The 15,450-nt window shown below is 38.9% G+C and overlaps 1 protein-coding gene across 1 annotated transcript; it reads right to left on the bottom strand.

Annotated features, from left to right (window-relative positions):
- Positions 1 to 319: 319 nt before the first annotated feature.
- LOC127446316 (ADP-ribosylation factor-like protein 8B-A) lies at positions 320 to 15,318 on the bottom strand. Its single transcript, XM_051707128.1, has 7 exons — positions 15,089 to 15,318; positions 5,649 to 5,729; positions 5,115 to 5,188; positions 4,901 to 4,994; positions 4,747 to 4,814; positions 4,019 to 4,089; positions 320 to 1,585 (listed from the first exon to the last, which is right to left on the bottom strand). The coding sequence occupies exons 1-7, from the start codon at positions 15,311 to 15,313 to the stop codon at positions 1,536 to 1,538; spliced, it is 663 nt and encodes a 220-aa protein (XP_051563088.1). The 5' UTR covers positions 15,314 to 15,318; the 3' UTR covers positions 320 to 1,535.
- Between the last annotated feature and the right edge of the window lie 132 nt (positions 15,319 to 15,450).

The raw sequence follows: 15,450 nt of genomic DNA, 5'->3' as shown, positions 1-15,450 counted from the left end.
ACACACATCAGTCTCTAGAGTTTACTCAGAATGGTGCCACAAACAAAAAACATCCACTGAGCAGCAGTTCTGTGGACAGAATGCCTTGTTGATGAGAGAGGTCAACAGAAAATGACCAGACTGGTTCGAACTGACAAAGTCTACGGTAACTCAGATAACCGCACTGTACAATTGTGGTGAGAAGAATTCTGAGATGCAGGTTGGTGCTGTTTTGGCACTACAAGGGGGACCTACACAAAATTAGGCATGTGGTTTTAATGTTGTGGCTGAACAGTGTACATATAATTATTATTATTAAAGTCAGCCACGACAATGCATGATTCCTCCTACATGTTGACAATCTATTTATTGGTTCATCATATTTACAAAAGTGCACTGATAATAGTGGGGTTTCAGTATCAATATTTTGATGACGACAACAGTCCAATAATCTACCTTAAAATGCATGCCTTCAGTTTTGCAGTTCGAAGAAAGCAATCTTCATCTGATCTAGTTCCAGGCAGGCACACCCGGTATACTGTTCAGCTTGAGGGAAAGATACACTGCACAAGGCACTTTAAATTCGCCTGTTCTCTATCTCAGCTCATGAACTGGATTCAAAAACATCTTTGCAGAAAACTACATCTTTACCAGCAATACATTCATCCTCTCAAATATACTAACACTCACCTTTGAAAAATCTTACTGAATCATCATTTGTACATTTCTGCTGAGCTGTTTATTTACTTAAAGTCATAGTTCACCAAAAATGAAAATTCTGTAAAATCATTTACTCATCCTCATGGGGTTTCAAACCAGTATGACTTACTTTGTTCCTTGGAACAAAAACAGATATGTTAGGCAGAATGTTAAGGACTTCGTCACCATTCTCTTTCATTGTATGGAAAAAAGATGCAATGAAAGTGAATGAGGCTGTCAGTCTCCATATTCTTAAACATCTCCTTTTGTGTTCCACAAAAGAGTCAAATAGGTTTGAAACAACATGAGTAAATAAGTGATGACAGAATTTTCACTTTTAAGTGAACTATCCTTTTAATTGCTCTGCAAATTTAAATATTACAGATTTCTCAAGAGACACCATTTGGGGGGGGGGAATAAGAGAAATGGATAAAATAAAAGCAACATTCCAAATGATATCACACGCTCATATGAGCATAACCTGACAGACTGAAGAGAAAGGCAGAACATGAAAGAACATATTAAAGTTTGGATTCTCAAGGGTTTTAAAATAGACCCATATGTGGGTCCAGTGGAGACTGCTGGAGCTGCTGGGATTGAATTCATTGTGTTCATCTGACAGCACACTGTAATAGGTGGAGGAACTCATTCTGCAGGCTAGCGTCTTTTAGCGACTGATGCATCTTTGAGAAGACCAATGCAGTCAGGAGGAGGAGCTTGAGAAGAATTATGGGGTCAGACAAGCAGGGTAGTGTGATGGGGAGCAGGATGGAGAACTGTACAGTTTCACAAAGTGAGCAGGATGTGGTGTGAGAGTAACATGGCATCGGATAGACTTGGGCCCACTGAAGACACTTTCAGCTTCTTCTTGATTTTGAGTGCTGGATTAGCCATTGAAGTGTGATGTCTGTCAGGTTCAGTGGACAAAACAGTGGCATATAAGTAGATTGACAATACTGGTACAGCAGGCAAAACAGAAGCTACAGATTATGTGTGTACGAATATGTGGGACATAGACGAGGACTCATCAATTAAAGGCCCATAGGCCAAAACCAATGTAGCGAGTGTGCAAAAGCACTCAACAGTCCTACAATTTGCGATTCGCTGTCCATATTCAGACCAGAGTGTTTATGCAAACAATTTACAAAAAGACAAATCTTCAGACATAAAAAAAGAGCTACAGCAGTTAATACAGTGGTACGCCAGCCCATTTTTTTAATGACATTGTGTCTTATTCAAAAACACGGAACCGAATCTTCAAAGAAGAATAGACAGTATCTTCTCTTTTTAAATATATACAGTGGATATAAAAAGTCTACACACCCCTATTAAAACAGCAGGTTTTTGTAAAAAATTAAACAAAGATAAATCATATCAGAATTTTTGCACCTTTAATGTAAAAATTACAACCTATGCAATGCCACTGAAAACCAAAGTGACACATTTCAGATAAAAAAATAAATAAAATAAAAAAAAAACTTAGGATAGTTAGAATAACCTAACTGCATAAGTGTGCACATCCCTGAACTAATACTTAGTTGAAGCAACCTTTGATTTTATTACAGCAAAAATCTAAGTTGCAGTGAAACACTTACAATGGAAGTGAATGGGACAATCTGTAAACATTAACTTGCTGTTTCAAAAGTATAGCCAGACAGAAGACATAATCAACATGCATGTTAACATGAAAAAAATAAAAATAAATTAGAATAACCTAACTGCATAAGTGTGCACATCCCTGAAGTAATACTTAATTGATGCACCCTTTGATTTTATTACATCACTCAGTCTGTTTGGATAAGAGTCTATAAGCTTGGCACATCTTGCTTAGGAATATTTTCCCACTCTTCTTTGCAAACACGTTCCAGATCTGTCAAATTGCGAGGGCATCTCCTGTGTACAGCCCTCTTCAAGTCCCCCCACAGATTTTCTATAGGATTCAGGTCTGGACTCTGGCTGGGCCATTCCAAAACATGAAACTTTTTTTGCTGAAGCTATTCTTTTGCTGATTTGGATGTGTGCTTTGGTTCATTGTCATGCTGAAAGGTGAAAGATCTCTTCATTTTCAGCTTTCTAGCAGATGCCAGAAGGTTCTGTGCCAAAATTGACTGGTATTTGGAGCTATTCATTATTCCCTCCACCTTCACTAAAGACCCGGTTCCAGCTGAAGAAAAGCAGCCCCAAAGCACGATGCTGCCACCACCATGCTTCACCGTGGGTATGGTGTTCTTATGCTGATGTGCTGTGTTGTTTTTGCGCCAAATATACCTTTTACAGTTTTGGGCAAAAAGTTCAATCTTGGTCTCAACAGACCATAACACATTTTTCCACATGGTTTTGGGAGACTGGATATAGGTTTTTGTAGGCTTGGATGTTTTGTTTTCCGTCAGAAAAGGCTTGCGTCTTGCCACCCTGCACCATAGCCCAGACAGATGAAGAATACAGCAGACAGTTGTCACATGTAGGGAGCAACCAGTACTTGCCAGAAAGAGCTGAAGCTCCTTTAATGTTGCTGTAGGCCTCTTGACAGCCTCCCTGACTAGTTTTCTCTTTGTCTTCTTTGTAATTTTTACAATAAAAGGTGCAAAAAGTCTGATATGATTTATCTTAAATTTTTTACATCACAAAAACATGCTGTTTTAACAGGGGTGTGTAGACTTTTTATATCCACTGTATAGCGTATATAATATATAACATTAATTGTTCAAATGTTAGAATATTATTTGAAATTTATAAAAATATGTTGGATATATATAAAAACATTTTTAAACACGATATCTTTATGATGTTTAGACCACTCAACATGTTTGGCAGACATGGGACAACAGATAATAGACAGTACATAGATTCAGAATTTACAATGCACAATTTTATTATAACATGGTTGGCAGTCACTGGATGATGCTGGCCATTACTATGAATCATAATTAATTCTGCTTATTACTGATGTAATGTCTAATGAATAACCAACACTCTTGGAAATATAATAAAATATGACTTTCTACAGCTTGGTAAAATTTCATAACTTAGTTCTGCTGTCCACATATGTTGCCATCAATTTTTAGGAAAACTATTTGCTCTAGAATTTTTTATTTATTTTTTGCATGTTTATTAGGTGCTACTAGTTACAGATCAAAATGGGAAATGGAAAGTGCCACAGCAAACATACTCGGGTCTCGGGAGGTTCAGAGTGTATTATTTTTTATGTCGACATGTTAAGACTTGAAATTAAAGTAGGAAGATTTCATTTGGGAAAATTTGGCCCTCATAAGAAAGTATTTGAAGAGCCTTCCCATATACTTTTCTCAGGAAGTCAAGTGTATAACCTATGCTAACTTACCAATGTTATCTTTCTCCTTGCAAGAAACAGAGTAGCAGCAGATCTCTCTGTCTTGAATAGCAGCCAAGTTCCTAAAGAAAGAAAGAGAAATTGAGAATGAATATATAAAACAATGCAAAAGGTAAGGTTTCATTTTAGTGCATGTCAATCAGCCAAATCAACAAAAACTGTAAACAGAGCGTAGTCCAGCAACAGGACCTTAGCGGAAGCAATGAAGATACAACTCCAAGCCATTTCCTGGATACGACCAATAGATGGCAGTAATTCTTACGACGTCAAAAGACCCCCAAACCACATGACCTGTCTATGTCATCCAGAAAGCTGGTTAAACATGGGTCTAGACTCTGTGACTCATCTCATTCTCACCATTCTTAGAAAACATGAAATAATTCTTGATCCTAGGGGGGAGTTTACTATAGCGAAACTACTGAACTAAGTAGTGAATAAAAAGAGGTGGCTCAATAGTGCACTGATTTTAAAAAGAGTGAAATGGAACTATTTCGCAAATAGACAGAGCCAGCAATGTAATCTCCCAATCATAATTATATTAGGTTTTCTGTTCTAGTAGAGTAATCTCATTAGCATAATATATTATTTGGCAAAGTATGATAGTGCTGGCACTGTGTATAGAGATTTCTACAGAACATTTTCATTTTGGGGTGAACTATCCCTTTAATTGAAAAAGCAGTGGGAATTATCTACAGCATTTGCAGTGCAGATCTTCTTACATTTTTTCAATTAGCTGTTTCTCATCCAATGCATTGGGTAGATCTCTCTTATTTCCAAGCACCAACACCTGAAACACAACATCCGCAGGAACTGAAAATCTGAAGGTAATGAGATGTTTGAGCAGTTTGTGCTGGAAAAAAATAAATGGCTTACAGGGATTCCTTGTAGTTGTGGCTTATCTAAGAGATTGTGCAGCTCGTTTCTGGAAGCTTCAACCTTCTCCCGGTCTGCTGCGTCCACCATGTACCTTCGAAATGAAACAGAGAATTTAAATGTTGCACATTTTATTACTTTGGGAGTCACAAACTTCACTCCTTCCTTATGAGATGGATGGGTGGATAGACAGGACAGACAGATAAATACTTACACTACTGCATTCACTCCTCGACAGTATCGCTCCCACATGCTCCTGAACCTTGGCTGACCCCCTATATCCCAGATCTGCACAATAACAATCAGATCAGCACTACATGTCTTCGTATTTGGGTAGTTGACAAGAAATCTCAAGCAGTTTTAGCAGTGTCCTTCAGTGTGACATTCTATAATTGTCCTAAAAACTAAACAAATTTCTGACAATTCAATAACCCCTATACATAAAGTTATGACCTTATACTAATAGTGATAATGCATGGAATATCTGTTGTTTTAAAAATTATTTTCACATGACAGTACTATTTAAAATAAACTAGTGAAGGTAAAAGGCGATTAAAAATGGTGTAAAACAAATAAAATAGTGACAGGACCTAAGATACACACTTTTCCTTATACATTCATAAACATTTTAACTTAAAATATTGATGACCGATTAAAAAAAAAAGTCAAGTAACCATCTGAATATGAGATTTATTAATTGATGTGAGATTTATAAGGTGAAACTGAGATTAATTGTTAATCACCAAACCTTGATGGTGACATTGCCTTTTGTGACCTTCCTCATGTTGAACCCCACAGTTGGAATCATGTCTTCACTGAATTGGCCTGACTGAGGGGAAATAAAGAGAATGATAATTAATATAAATTATACATTGCCATGAACTTGCTTGCTGAAATCCTTCCATTACTCCTTTAACCATTTTTTTTTTTTTAAAGTTCTGCACCTCTTTTTTTTTTTTGGTTGCTTTTCCTGTAACTCTTAAGTGTGGGCATGCAGTGGTCATTAAATGCTTCCCATCAGAAATATAAAAAAAATAAATCTGATTCATATTGAAAGTTCATGAACAAAAAGACCCCGAGCCACCTAAAGGAAATTTCCGAACAGATCGAATGTGGTTAACCCCGCTCTGGTGCCCAATAGAAGTTTTTGTGCCAATATGAAAAAGAAAAAAGAAAATTAAAAAAACCTTGCAATTCAAACCATCATGGCACCAAACACTGGTTTTACACACATGAAGGAAAGGGCTATTTGTAGAATATTAAATGGTACAAAGTGATTTTGAGGCTCTGATAAAATTCATTTGACCTCATGTCTCCAAAATGTATTTTGTTTCTTCATGTTCATTCAAACTATCCACTCAAAGACATTTTTCTATACTGTCAGCCTAATAGGACTATTAGAATTCATACATGTCTAAACCACAAGACCACCTCTCATGTTATGACTCTGTTTTGAGGTGGTCTGCTTTGTCACACACATACACACACACACACACACACACACACACACACACACACACACACACACACACACTTAATTGTCAAGCTGGTGCCAGTAAAACTTTCTTTCTGAACATTATAGGCGAAAAAGGCCCAGCAGAGGTTGTACTTCTTTCGCCAGCTGAGGAAGTTCTACCTGCCACAGGCGCTGCTGATACAGTTCTACTCAGCAGTTACTGAGTCTGTCCTCTGCACTTCAATAACTGACTGTTTTGGTTCAGCTATGAAATCAGATATCAGAAGACTACAAAGGACAGTTCGGACTGCTGAGAGGATTACTGGTTGCCCCTGCCCTCCCTTCAAGAACTATTCACTTCCAGAGTAAGGAAAAAGGCTGGAAAAATCACTCTGGACCCCACTCACCCTGCCCACTACCTTTTTGAACTGTTGCCTTCTGGCCGACGCTTCAGAGCTCCGAGCACCAGAACCATCAGGCACAGGAACAGTTTTTCCCCAATGAGCACAGTGGCCTCCATCATCCGTAAATGGAAGAAGTTTGGAACTACCAGGACTCTTCCTAGAGCTGGCTGCCTGGCCAAACTGAGTGATCGGGGGAGAAGGGCCTTAGTCAGGGAGGTGACCATGAACCCGATGGTCACTCTGACAGAGCTCCAGCATTTCTCTGTGGAGAGAGGAGAACCTTCCAGAAGAACAACCATCTCTGCAGCACTCCACCAATCAGGCCTGTATGGTAGAGTGGCCAGACGGAAGCCACTCCTCAGTAAAAGGGCACATGACAGCCCGCCTGGAGTTTGCCAAAAGGCACCTGAAGGACTCTCAGACCATGAGAAACAAAGATTGAACTCTTTGGCCTGAATGACAAGCGTCATGTCTGGAGGAAACCAGGCACCGCTCATCACCTGGCCAATACCATCCATACAGTGAAGCATGGTGGTGGCAGCATCATGCTGTGGGGATGTTTTTCCAACGGCAGGAACTGGGAGACTAGTCAGAATCGAGGGAAAGATGAATGCAGCAATGTACAGAGACATCCTTGATGAAAACCTGCTCCAGAGTGCTCTGGACCTCAGACTGGGGTGAAGGTTCATCTTCCAACAGGACAACGACCCTAAGCACACAGCCAAGATAACAAAGGAGTGGCTACGGGACAACTCTGTGAATGTCCCTGAGTGGCCCAGCCAGACCCCAGACTTGAACCCGATTGAACATCTCTGGAGAGATCTGAAAATGGCTGTGCACCGATGCTCCCCATCCAACCTGATGGAGCTCGAGAGGTCCTGCAAAGAAGAATGGGAGAAACTGCCCAAAAATAGGTGTGCCAAGCTTGTAGCATCATACTCAAAAAGACTTGAGGCTGTAATTGGTACCAAAGATGCTTCAACAAAGTACTGAACAAAGGCTGTGAATACTTATGTGATTTTTTTTTTTTTTTCGTTTTTTTATTTTTAATAAATTTGCAAAGATTTCAAACAAACTTCTTTCACATTGTCATTATGGGGTATTGTTTGTAGAATTTTGAGGAAAATAATGAATTTAATCCATTTTGGAATAAGGTTGTAACATAACAAAATGTGGAAAAAGTGAAGCGCTGTGAATACTTTCCGGATGCACTGTATGTATGTGCGTGTGCATTATATATATATTGTCTATTGTGTATTCTATATATACTTTTTTCTTTTCAATATTTATCTATTTTTTTATTCAATTTTAATTATTTTTTAAAACTCTTGTTGCTGTTTTTGTATTGTTGTGTACTGGAAGCTCCTGTCACCAAGACAAATTCCTTGTATGTGTAAGCATACTTGGCAATAAAGCTCATTCTGATTCTGATTATAGCCACCTCCAAGTATTCTGGCATGCATTACTCAGTTGGTGACATTTACTGCATACTTATATCTGCAGATGTAATTAACTTTCTATGGTTATCTCTGCCCAATAACTATGAAAAGTAGGAATGTGCATGGTATTTGATTTACCATATAGGTCTAGTTATTGGCCAACAATATAAATTAACTGTGTTGGTCTGATAATTAAAAATGATGCCAATAATGGAAGCAGAACTGTATGTATAAAGGCTTAATTTTTCTTTTTTTTTTTTTTTTTTAAATAACTTTTGCACACTTCATGTGCCTATGGCTAATATAGGCACAAGGGGGATGACATGCACTTTAGACTCGTTGTATGCATGCTGAAGCAAGTAGAAAACAGCTGAAGAGAATGTACACTGTTTTCCTACAATAAAATACACAAAATATGGCTAAGGCAATTGAGGACTGCACTGTCAACAGTTTTTGCTGCATGGCTTTTGCAGCTAATTGTGAACAAAGGGGTACTGAGTCAGAACAGTATCTCAGACTATCTAGCAATCAGGAGAAAGATAGCTGCACACTTTCAGCTTTCGTGACTCAAAGAGATCAGTCAGCTGGTTTGGTGAAAGATGCTCCAAAAGGACAATTTGACACAATGGAAGAGTATGACGAAGAGGCATGGTACAAGCTTCATGGTTCTCTGTGCATATCATTGGGGCCTTGTTGTAAACATTGCACTTGTTGATCAATCTGCACAAATAATGAGAGATCAGTTCACTCGTGACCACCACTAGAGATGTGAGGTGCTGAAACGTTTAGCTACTCAGCAAGAGTCTTAATAAAGTGTGGTGAAGACAGCAAAAATTATTCTGCTGAAGGCGGTGAACGAATTTATGCAAATTCAGCTTCTCTGTGTCATTACATTTATCTAAAAATGTCAGCTCCACATAAGAAAAGTCTTGCCTGAAGAAGACACTCACTAAGCAATTAATTATGAACACTTGATCCTAATAAAGTGCCTGACGTGGTCTTCTGCTGTTGTAGTCCATCCGCCTCAAGGTTTGACGTGTTGTGCGTTCTGAGATGCTATTCTACTTACTTCAATTGTACATAGTGGTTATCCGAGTTACCGTAGCCTTTCTGTCAGCTCGAACCAGTCTGGCCATTTTCCGTTGACCTCTGTCATCAACAAAGCATTTCCGTCCGCAGAACTGCCGCTCACTGGATATTTTTGTTTTTGGCACCATTTGGAGTAAACTCTAGAGACTGTTTTGCGTGAAAATTCCAGGAGATCAGCAGTTACAGAAATACTCAAACCAGCCCGTCTGGCACCAACAATCATGCCATGGTCGAGATCATATTTTTTCCCCATTCTGATGGCTGATGTGAACATTAACTGAAGCTCCTGACCTGTATCTGCGTGACTGTATGCACTGCACTGCACTGCAGCCACAAGACTGGTTGATAAGACAATCGCATTAATAAGTAGGTGTACGGGTGTTCCTAATAAAGTGCTCAGTGAGAGTTCATAAACAGAACAAACACTAATATCAGAAATTAGGTGTGGAAATCAGCAGGGATCTGGCAATATGATATTATATTGATATCTGTGTCGCAATAAATTAATATTGCGGTTCAAAACTGTAATCTTTATTTCTCATTCATCTGCATTTACATATTTCAGTGCTTGGTGCAACAAATGCTGAATACCCTTCTTTAATTTATCATAGAGCACTACAAGTAGTGTAGCACATAACCAAATCTAGTTAAAATAATGACCCTTGGTTCCAGCGCGTTCATCTCTAAACAAAAAAACCCTTCAAGTCTAGCTTCACAGAGGATCTGTTTGGACATCCTTAAAAAAATCAAAACGACCGTTTTGCTTGCATGTGCGATTACAAATTATAATGTGGCAACAAATTTTACCCATTTGCATGTGTGATAAGTGTCAGTTCCACCTACAAGGAGCATTGCAACAAAGTACAAATGAGCCCGATGTCTGCTTTGCTATAGCCAAATCTAGAGCTCTCGAACTTTAGTGGGTTGCCATGGATGCAATGTCAGGGCCGCGGTAACAGTCCTACACTGCAAGCTGATCACGCAGTCGCACTTCTGCATTTACAGCCTGCGCACAAAAAAAGAGAAACTGATGTGATCAATGAAAAAGCAAGGTTATATTCTGTTTGTGCTAACACCTAAAGATGCAAGCAAAAGCCTTTGCATTTTGGTCAAAAATAAATAATTGAGTGTTTGTTGACCTAATGTTGCAACATGTTTAGTCTTCTCACACACTAGCTCTGAGTGGTGGACTATCTGTCCCTCCCCCCTAAAAACAAACATTTGAAAAATAGTCTTTGGTCACATGTCATGATTTCTACTGCTAATGCAGGTTCCAGGGTTTACAAATTCCCTTCAGCATAATCACAAGTATGCCAGGCATGCAGAAAATCTTGGGCTTTAAAGAACTCTGCCTCAAAGGTCAAACTGAGAAAATTTTTGTACATATTGAATACTAGGGATTCTCCAATCAGGATTTTTACAGCCGATACCGATCTTCTTGTCCCTTGATCGGCCGATACCGATCCTGATCATTTCACCTTTTATCAGGATCTCTGTCATAAATGGCTATATGTAAGCTTTCTGTTCACTGTCACTATTAACTGAATTTTCCTCTTCCCATTAATATCATTTTGCCTAGTTTTTGCAGACAAACAAAGCTTAAAAGGCTTATTAAAAAATCATGTTTAATAAGACTTTAAAACATATATAGGCTAACAAAATATTCTCTACATTAAGATAGACAGCCCTATAAAAAATTAAGCTTGGTGTCAAACTAAAGACAAACTGATAACCCATAGGTGCAATTAAACTTAATTCAACACTTGGTTATCGATTCATTTTCATATAATTATTATTATTCCTTATTGTATTTCTTTTTTTATAGTTGCATTATATTTAATACATTATGGTATCTTAATATTGTATGAAGAATTATCACATCTAAAAAAAATTCCTTCCCTGACTTTTCATTTATTTGGATGATTGTACTAATAGTTCACTTTTCATTGTTACTGCTTGAACTTTGAGGGGAACACGCACTCTCTCAAGAGGGCAAGAGATGAAAGGAAAGCGGAGAAAGAACGCATGTTTCTGGAGTCTACGGGTGCTACTATTGTTAATGCCATTTAATCAAAGAGATATTTAATAAAAATGTTTGAACTGGACCACATCTTGTAACATGCGATATTACTGAGATGCCCGGCAGAGACTGAGACTGCCGCCATGAACGATAATAAGGACCGTTTCACAGCTTGCACTGTTTTCCCTTTGCTTGTTGTATGTGAAACACCACATTAAAGGAATAGTTCACCCAGAATTTAAAATTCTCTCATTATTCATTTACCCTGATGCCATCCCAGATGTGTATGACTGTCTTTCTTCAGCAGAACACAAATTAAGATTTTTAGAAGAAGATACAGCTCTGTCAGGTCCTCATAATAGAAGTACATGGGTGCCAGCACTTTGATGGTCCAAAAGTCATATTTAGGAAGTATAAAAGTACTTCTATTAGAAGGACCTGACAGAGCTCTATCTTCTTCTAAAAATCTTCATTTGTGTTCTGCTGAAGAAAGACAGTCATCTGGGATGGCATCAGGGTAAGTGAATAATGAGAGAATTTTCATTTTTGGGTGAACTATACTGTGACAAGGAGGAGGCCAACTGGGCTAATCAGCCGAGGAGAGGGATAAGTGCAGCGGGATGCAGCAGTTTGAGAGAGAGAGAGAGCCACATGCAGCTGCCGTGTGTGCGTTTATGTTTTGTGTCTTTTTGTTTAAGTTTAAATTAAAATATTACTTTGACTGTTCAGCCGGTACCCGCCTCCTCCTTTCCCATTTTAACCCTGTTACATTGGTGTCGAAACCCGGGAGGGAGAGAGGAAGGATGCGCTGTCGTGGAGTTCTCGCCACTGCCGTCTGCCAAAAGGAGCAGCTGCAGCCGTCCGCCGGGGGATGGAGGAGTTGCTGCCGTCTGCCTGGAGCGGTGGAGCCACAGCCAGGGGCTCCCTACCAGCCACCAGAACGCTGAGGGGCGTTCCATCCGCCAGGGGTTGGAGGACTTGCTCTGGTCCACCCGGGGAGGAGCGGCTGTCATCCACCAGAGGGTGGAGGAATGATTGAGGACCAGGCGACGGCATGTCTGGGAACTGGCGAGCAAGTTTTTTCTCTCTCTCCTCTCTCTCGCTGTCGCCCCACGTCGCCCTTTCCCTCTCCTGTTTTTTTTTGTTTTTCCCTCCCCTTGTCCCCCACCCCAGCTCTAGAGAGGCGGGGAAAAGCCTACCGGCAGGCGGGGCCAGAATACTATGTATGGCGTAAAAAGGGCACCGCATACCAACATGAACACATCATCCCAACAGTGAAGTACGGTGGCAGAAGCATCATGATTTGGGGCTGCTTTTCTGCTTTTTGGAGTGGCCCAGCCAGAGCCCAGACCTTAACCCAATAGAGATGCTGTGGAATGACCTCAAGAGAGCAGTTCACACAAGACATCCTAAGAATATGGTTGAGCTGAAGCAGTTCTGTTAGGAAGAATGGTCAAAAATTCCTTCTGAACGTTGTGCAGGTGTAATCCGCAGCTACCAGAAAAACTTGATTGAGGTTATTTCTGCCAAAGGAGGATCGACCAGTTATTAAATCCAAGGGTTCACTTACTTTTTCCACAGCACTGTGAATGTTTAATGGGATGTGTTCAATAAAGGCATGAAATATTATAATTGTTTGTGTGTTTTTAGTTTAAGCACATTGTGTTTGTCTATACTTGTGACTGATGAAGATGAGATCATGTTTTATGACCAATTAATGCAGAAAACCAGCTACTTACAAAGGGTTTACATACTTTTTCTTGCCACTGTATAGGCAACACACAAAAAGAGGAGCATTCAAACTCTATGCTCCAAGCATAAGAGGCACTAACTAGTGCAAGTCTAAGCCTTTTGAGCAACTCCAATGGAATCTTGTAAGCTGTTTTATTGTATAAAAAGGTACATTATCAAACTAAGGGTATCTAGGCTACACCCAAGAGGGATAAAATATGTAATTGAACTACTGGCATATTGTCTTGTTTTCTTGTGCTCCAAATCATGTGATGGGGACCTCACTTTATTAGGAAGTTAAAATGAGTGTGAGTCTTGTGACTAATACAGAAACACCCAGAAACTTTTTCTAATGTGCTTGTATATTAAATTCTAAATGTTAACTAAAAAAACATGGAAGGTACTAATATATATATATATATATATATATATATATATATATATATACACACACATACACACACACACACACACACACACACACACACACACACCACCACCACCACCACCAACACCAACACCAACAATGAAGATTCAGAATAGAGAAAAAATTAGGAGCAGAGTGCATCAACTTTTAACCAGCAAGGTGCTTAAACAAAGGAGCAAGGAGAAGCATATGCAGGCAACTCCATCAAATTTGCACCAAAGTATTGCTTTGCACAAAAGTAAACAAAAACATACACAAATTAAATTAATTGAGAAATACGATTGAGGCGCCACTCTGCACAATCTGAACAGGGCACTTTTATCAAAATTTACCAAATACATCATACAGGTACCACAAAAGAGCACAAAGCTGCAGCTCCACTTTAGATAAAGACTGTTTGACATTTCTGTGCCCACATGAAGGGAAAGATTAAAGTAACACCAGAAATCAGCATTTTCTCACCTTTGAAGAATGAATTGCACAACACTATTGCATTAGCGCCAAATGTTATGCCAATTTCCCTGTTGAACACTATTGCTGACCACTTCATAACCTAATATTTTGTTATGAAGGCTGCTTTTCTTGATAAAAAAAAATAAAAATAAAAAAAAAAAAAAAAGTGGTGTACAAAGTACGTCATATCAACACTGCAACTCAATACAATGCAGAAGATCAAATATTATTATTATTAGGATCTTATTAGTCAAATTTATACTCTGGATACAACTAGAATCAAATGGCATGTATCCTAATTGCTCATCCGGCATATGTTCAAAGACATTACAGTATGAACTTTATGACTTGATAAGAAAGTCTTTAAAGTGACTAATGTTAAGGTCTGTATTGAATTGATGAATGTTGATGTTATGCAGCAGATAAACAAGTCTGACGTGTCGAGTCACGTGCTTCATAGAAATAGCATCCAGTTTCACATCAGCACAAAGAAACTCAAAGGAAAACACCAAACTACCTGAACAAAAACTTCTTCACAAATCCCGTTTTACACACTGGCAAATCAAAAAGCTCTGGTTAATCAACTGGATGCTGAAAATAAATATTGGGTTTTTAAATTCACAAAGGCTTGAAGTTTGGATTGTATCACTGTGATAACAGTACAGATTATTTTCTTTTTTTCTTTTCTTTTTTTTTTTTAGCAGTAGGCCTACTTAATGAAAACACAGCTGAGCTAATAAATCCAGACTGATTTATATAAGTTTACCTCCATCAGTTTAGACTTCACTGTCTCTCTAGTTCTATGAAACCAAAGAGTCTAGGCTTTAACAGAGCTTTTAACAACTAGTTTAAATGGTCAGACATGCCTGAAACTCATTTGAGTCTATATTCAGTCTATATTCAGTAAATTTAGAGCGAAAATGAACAGCCACAATCGACTTCGCACAATAAAATAACTGCTAATCCTCTGAAAGCTAACATTAGCCGGTTAGCTTTCTCCAAAAGTGTAGCATGACAGTGTCTAAATGCATCTTGACCTTATACTATAAATCGAAGTTAATTTCGATTTATTTTATTTTAGTAAAGTAGGTGCAATCCTCTCTTGGTGTACTTGTCTAAACTGACGGTCAGTCACTTTGATTTATTGAACTAACTCGTGCTACACTCACCGCGATCACGTTAACAAATGTCGTTTTCCCCGAATACTGCAGTCCGACGAGGGTTAACTCCATCTCTTCTTTCCAGAAGAGAGACTTAAACCAGTCCAGGAGGCGGTTAACCAGTGCCAACATTCTGAGACGCTGGATTAACAGGTCTGTGTTGGGTTTCTTTGCAACGGTGTTTTTACAACTGGAGTCGTAGCGTAGTGTTTGGAAGGAACTGACCGCTGTCATATGATTCGTTTACGAACACAAATATGTGTTCATGCTCGTTGAAGCTGCGCCACTGTTGCGCAGGATTGCGCTGTGCTGTCAAAACTAGAGGTCTGCCAATACGGTTTTATAATTATTATTATTATTGTTGCTGATAT

The sequence above is a fragment of the Myxocyprinus asiaticus genome, chromosome 9 (genome assembly GCF_019703515.2).
Source record: "Myxocyprinus asiaticus isolate MX2 ecotype Aquarium Trade chromosome 9, UBuf_Myxa_2, whole genome shotgun sequence".
Lineage (NCBI taxonomy): Eukaryota > Metazoa > Chordata > Actinopteri > Cypriniformes > Catostomidae > Myxocyprinus > Myxocyprinus asiaticus.
The sequence above is the reverse complement of the archived record's forward strand: the minus strand, read 5'-3'. Positions and strand labels throughout refer to the sequence as shown.

What these genes read in the sequence shown, in the direction of transcription:
- LOC127446316 (XM_051707128.1), bottom strand. Translation starts at nt 15,313, where the DNA reads ATGACAGCGGTCAGTTCCTTCCAAACACTACGCTACGACTCCAGTTGT. An exon ending in AAGGCAATGTCACCATCAAG is followed by an intron (nt 5,189 to 5,648) that starts GTTTGGTGATTA and finishes GTTATTGTGCAG; the next exon opens with ATCTGGGATATAGGGGGTCA. An exon ending in CGAGGAGTGAATGCAGTAGT is followed by an intron (nt 4,995 to 5,114) that starts GTAAGTATTTAT and finishes TTCATTTCGAAG; the next exon opens with GTACATGGTGGACGCAGCAG.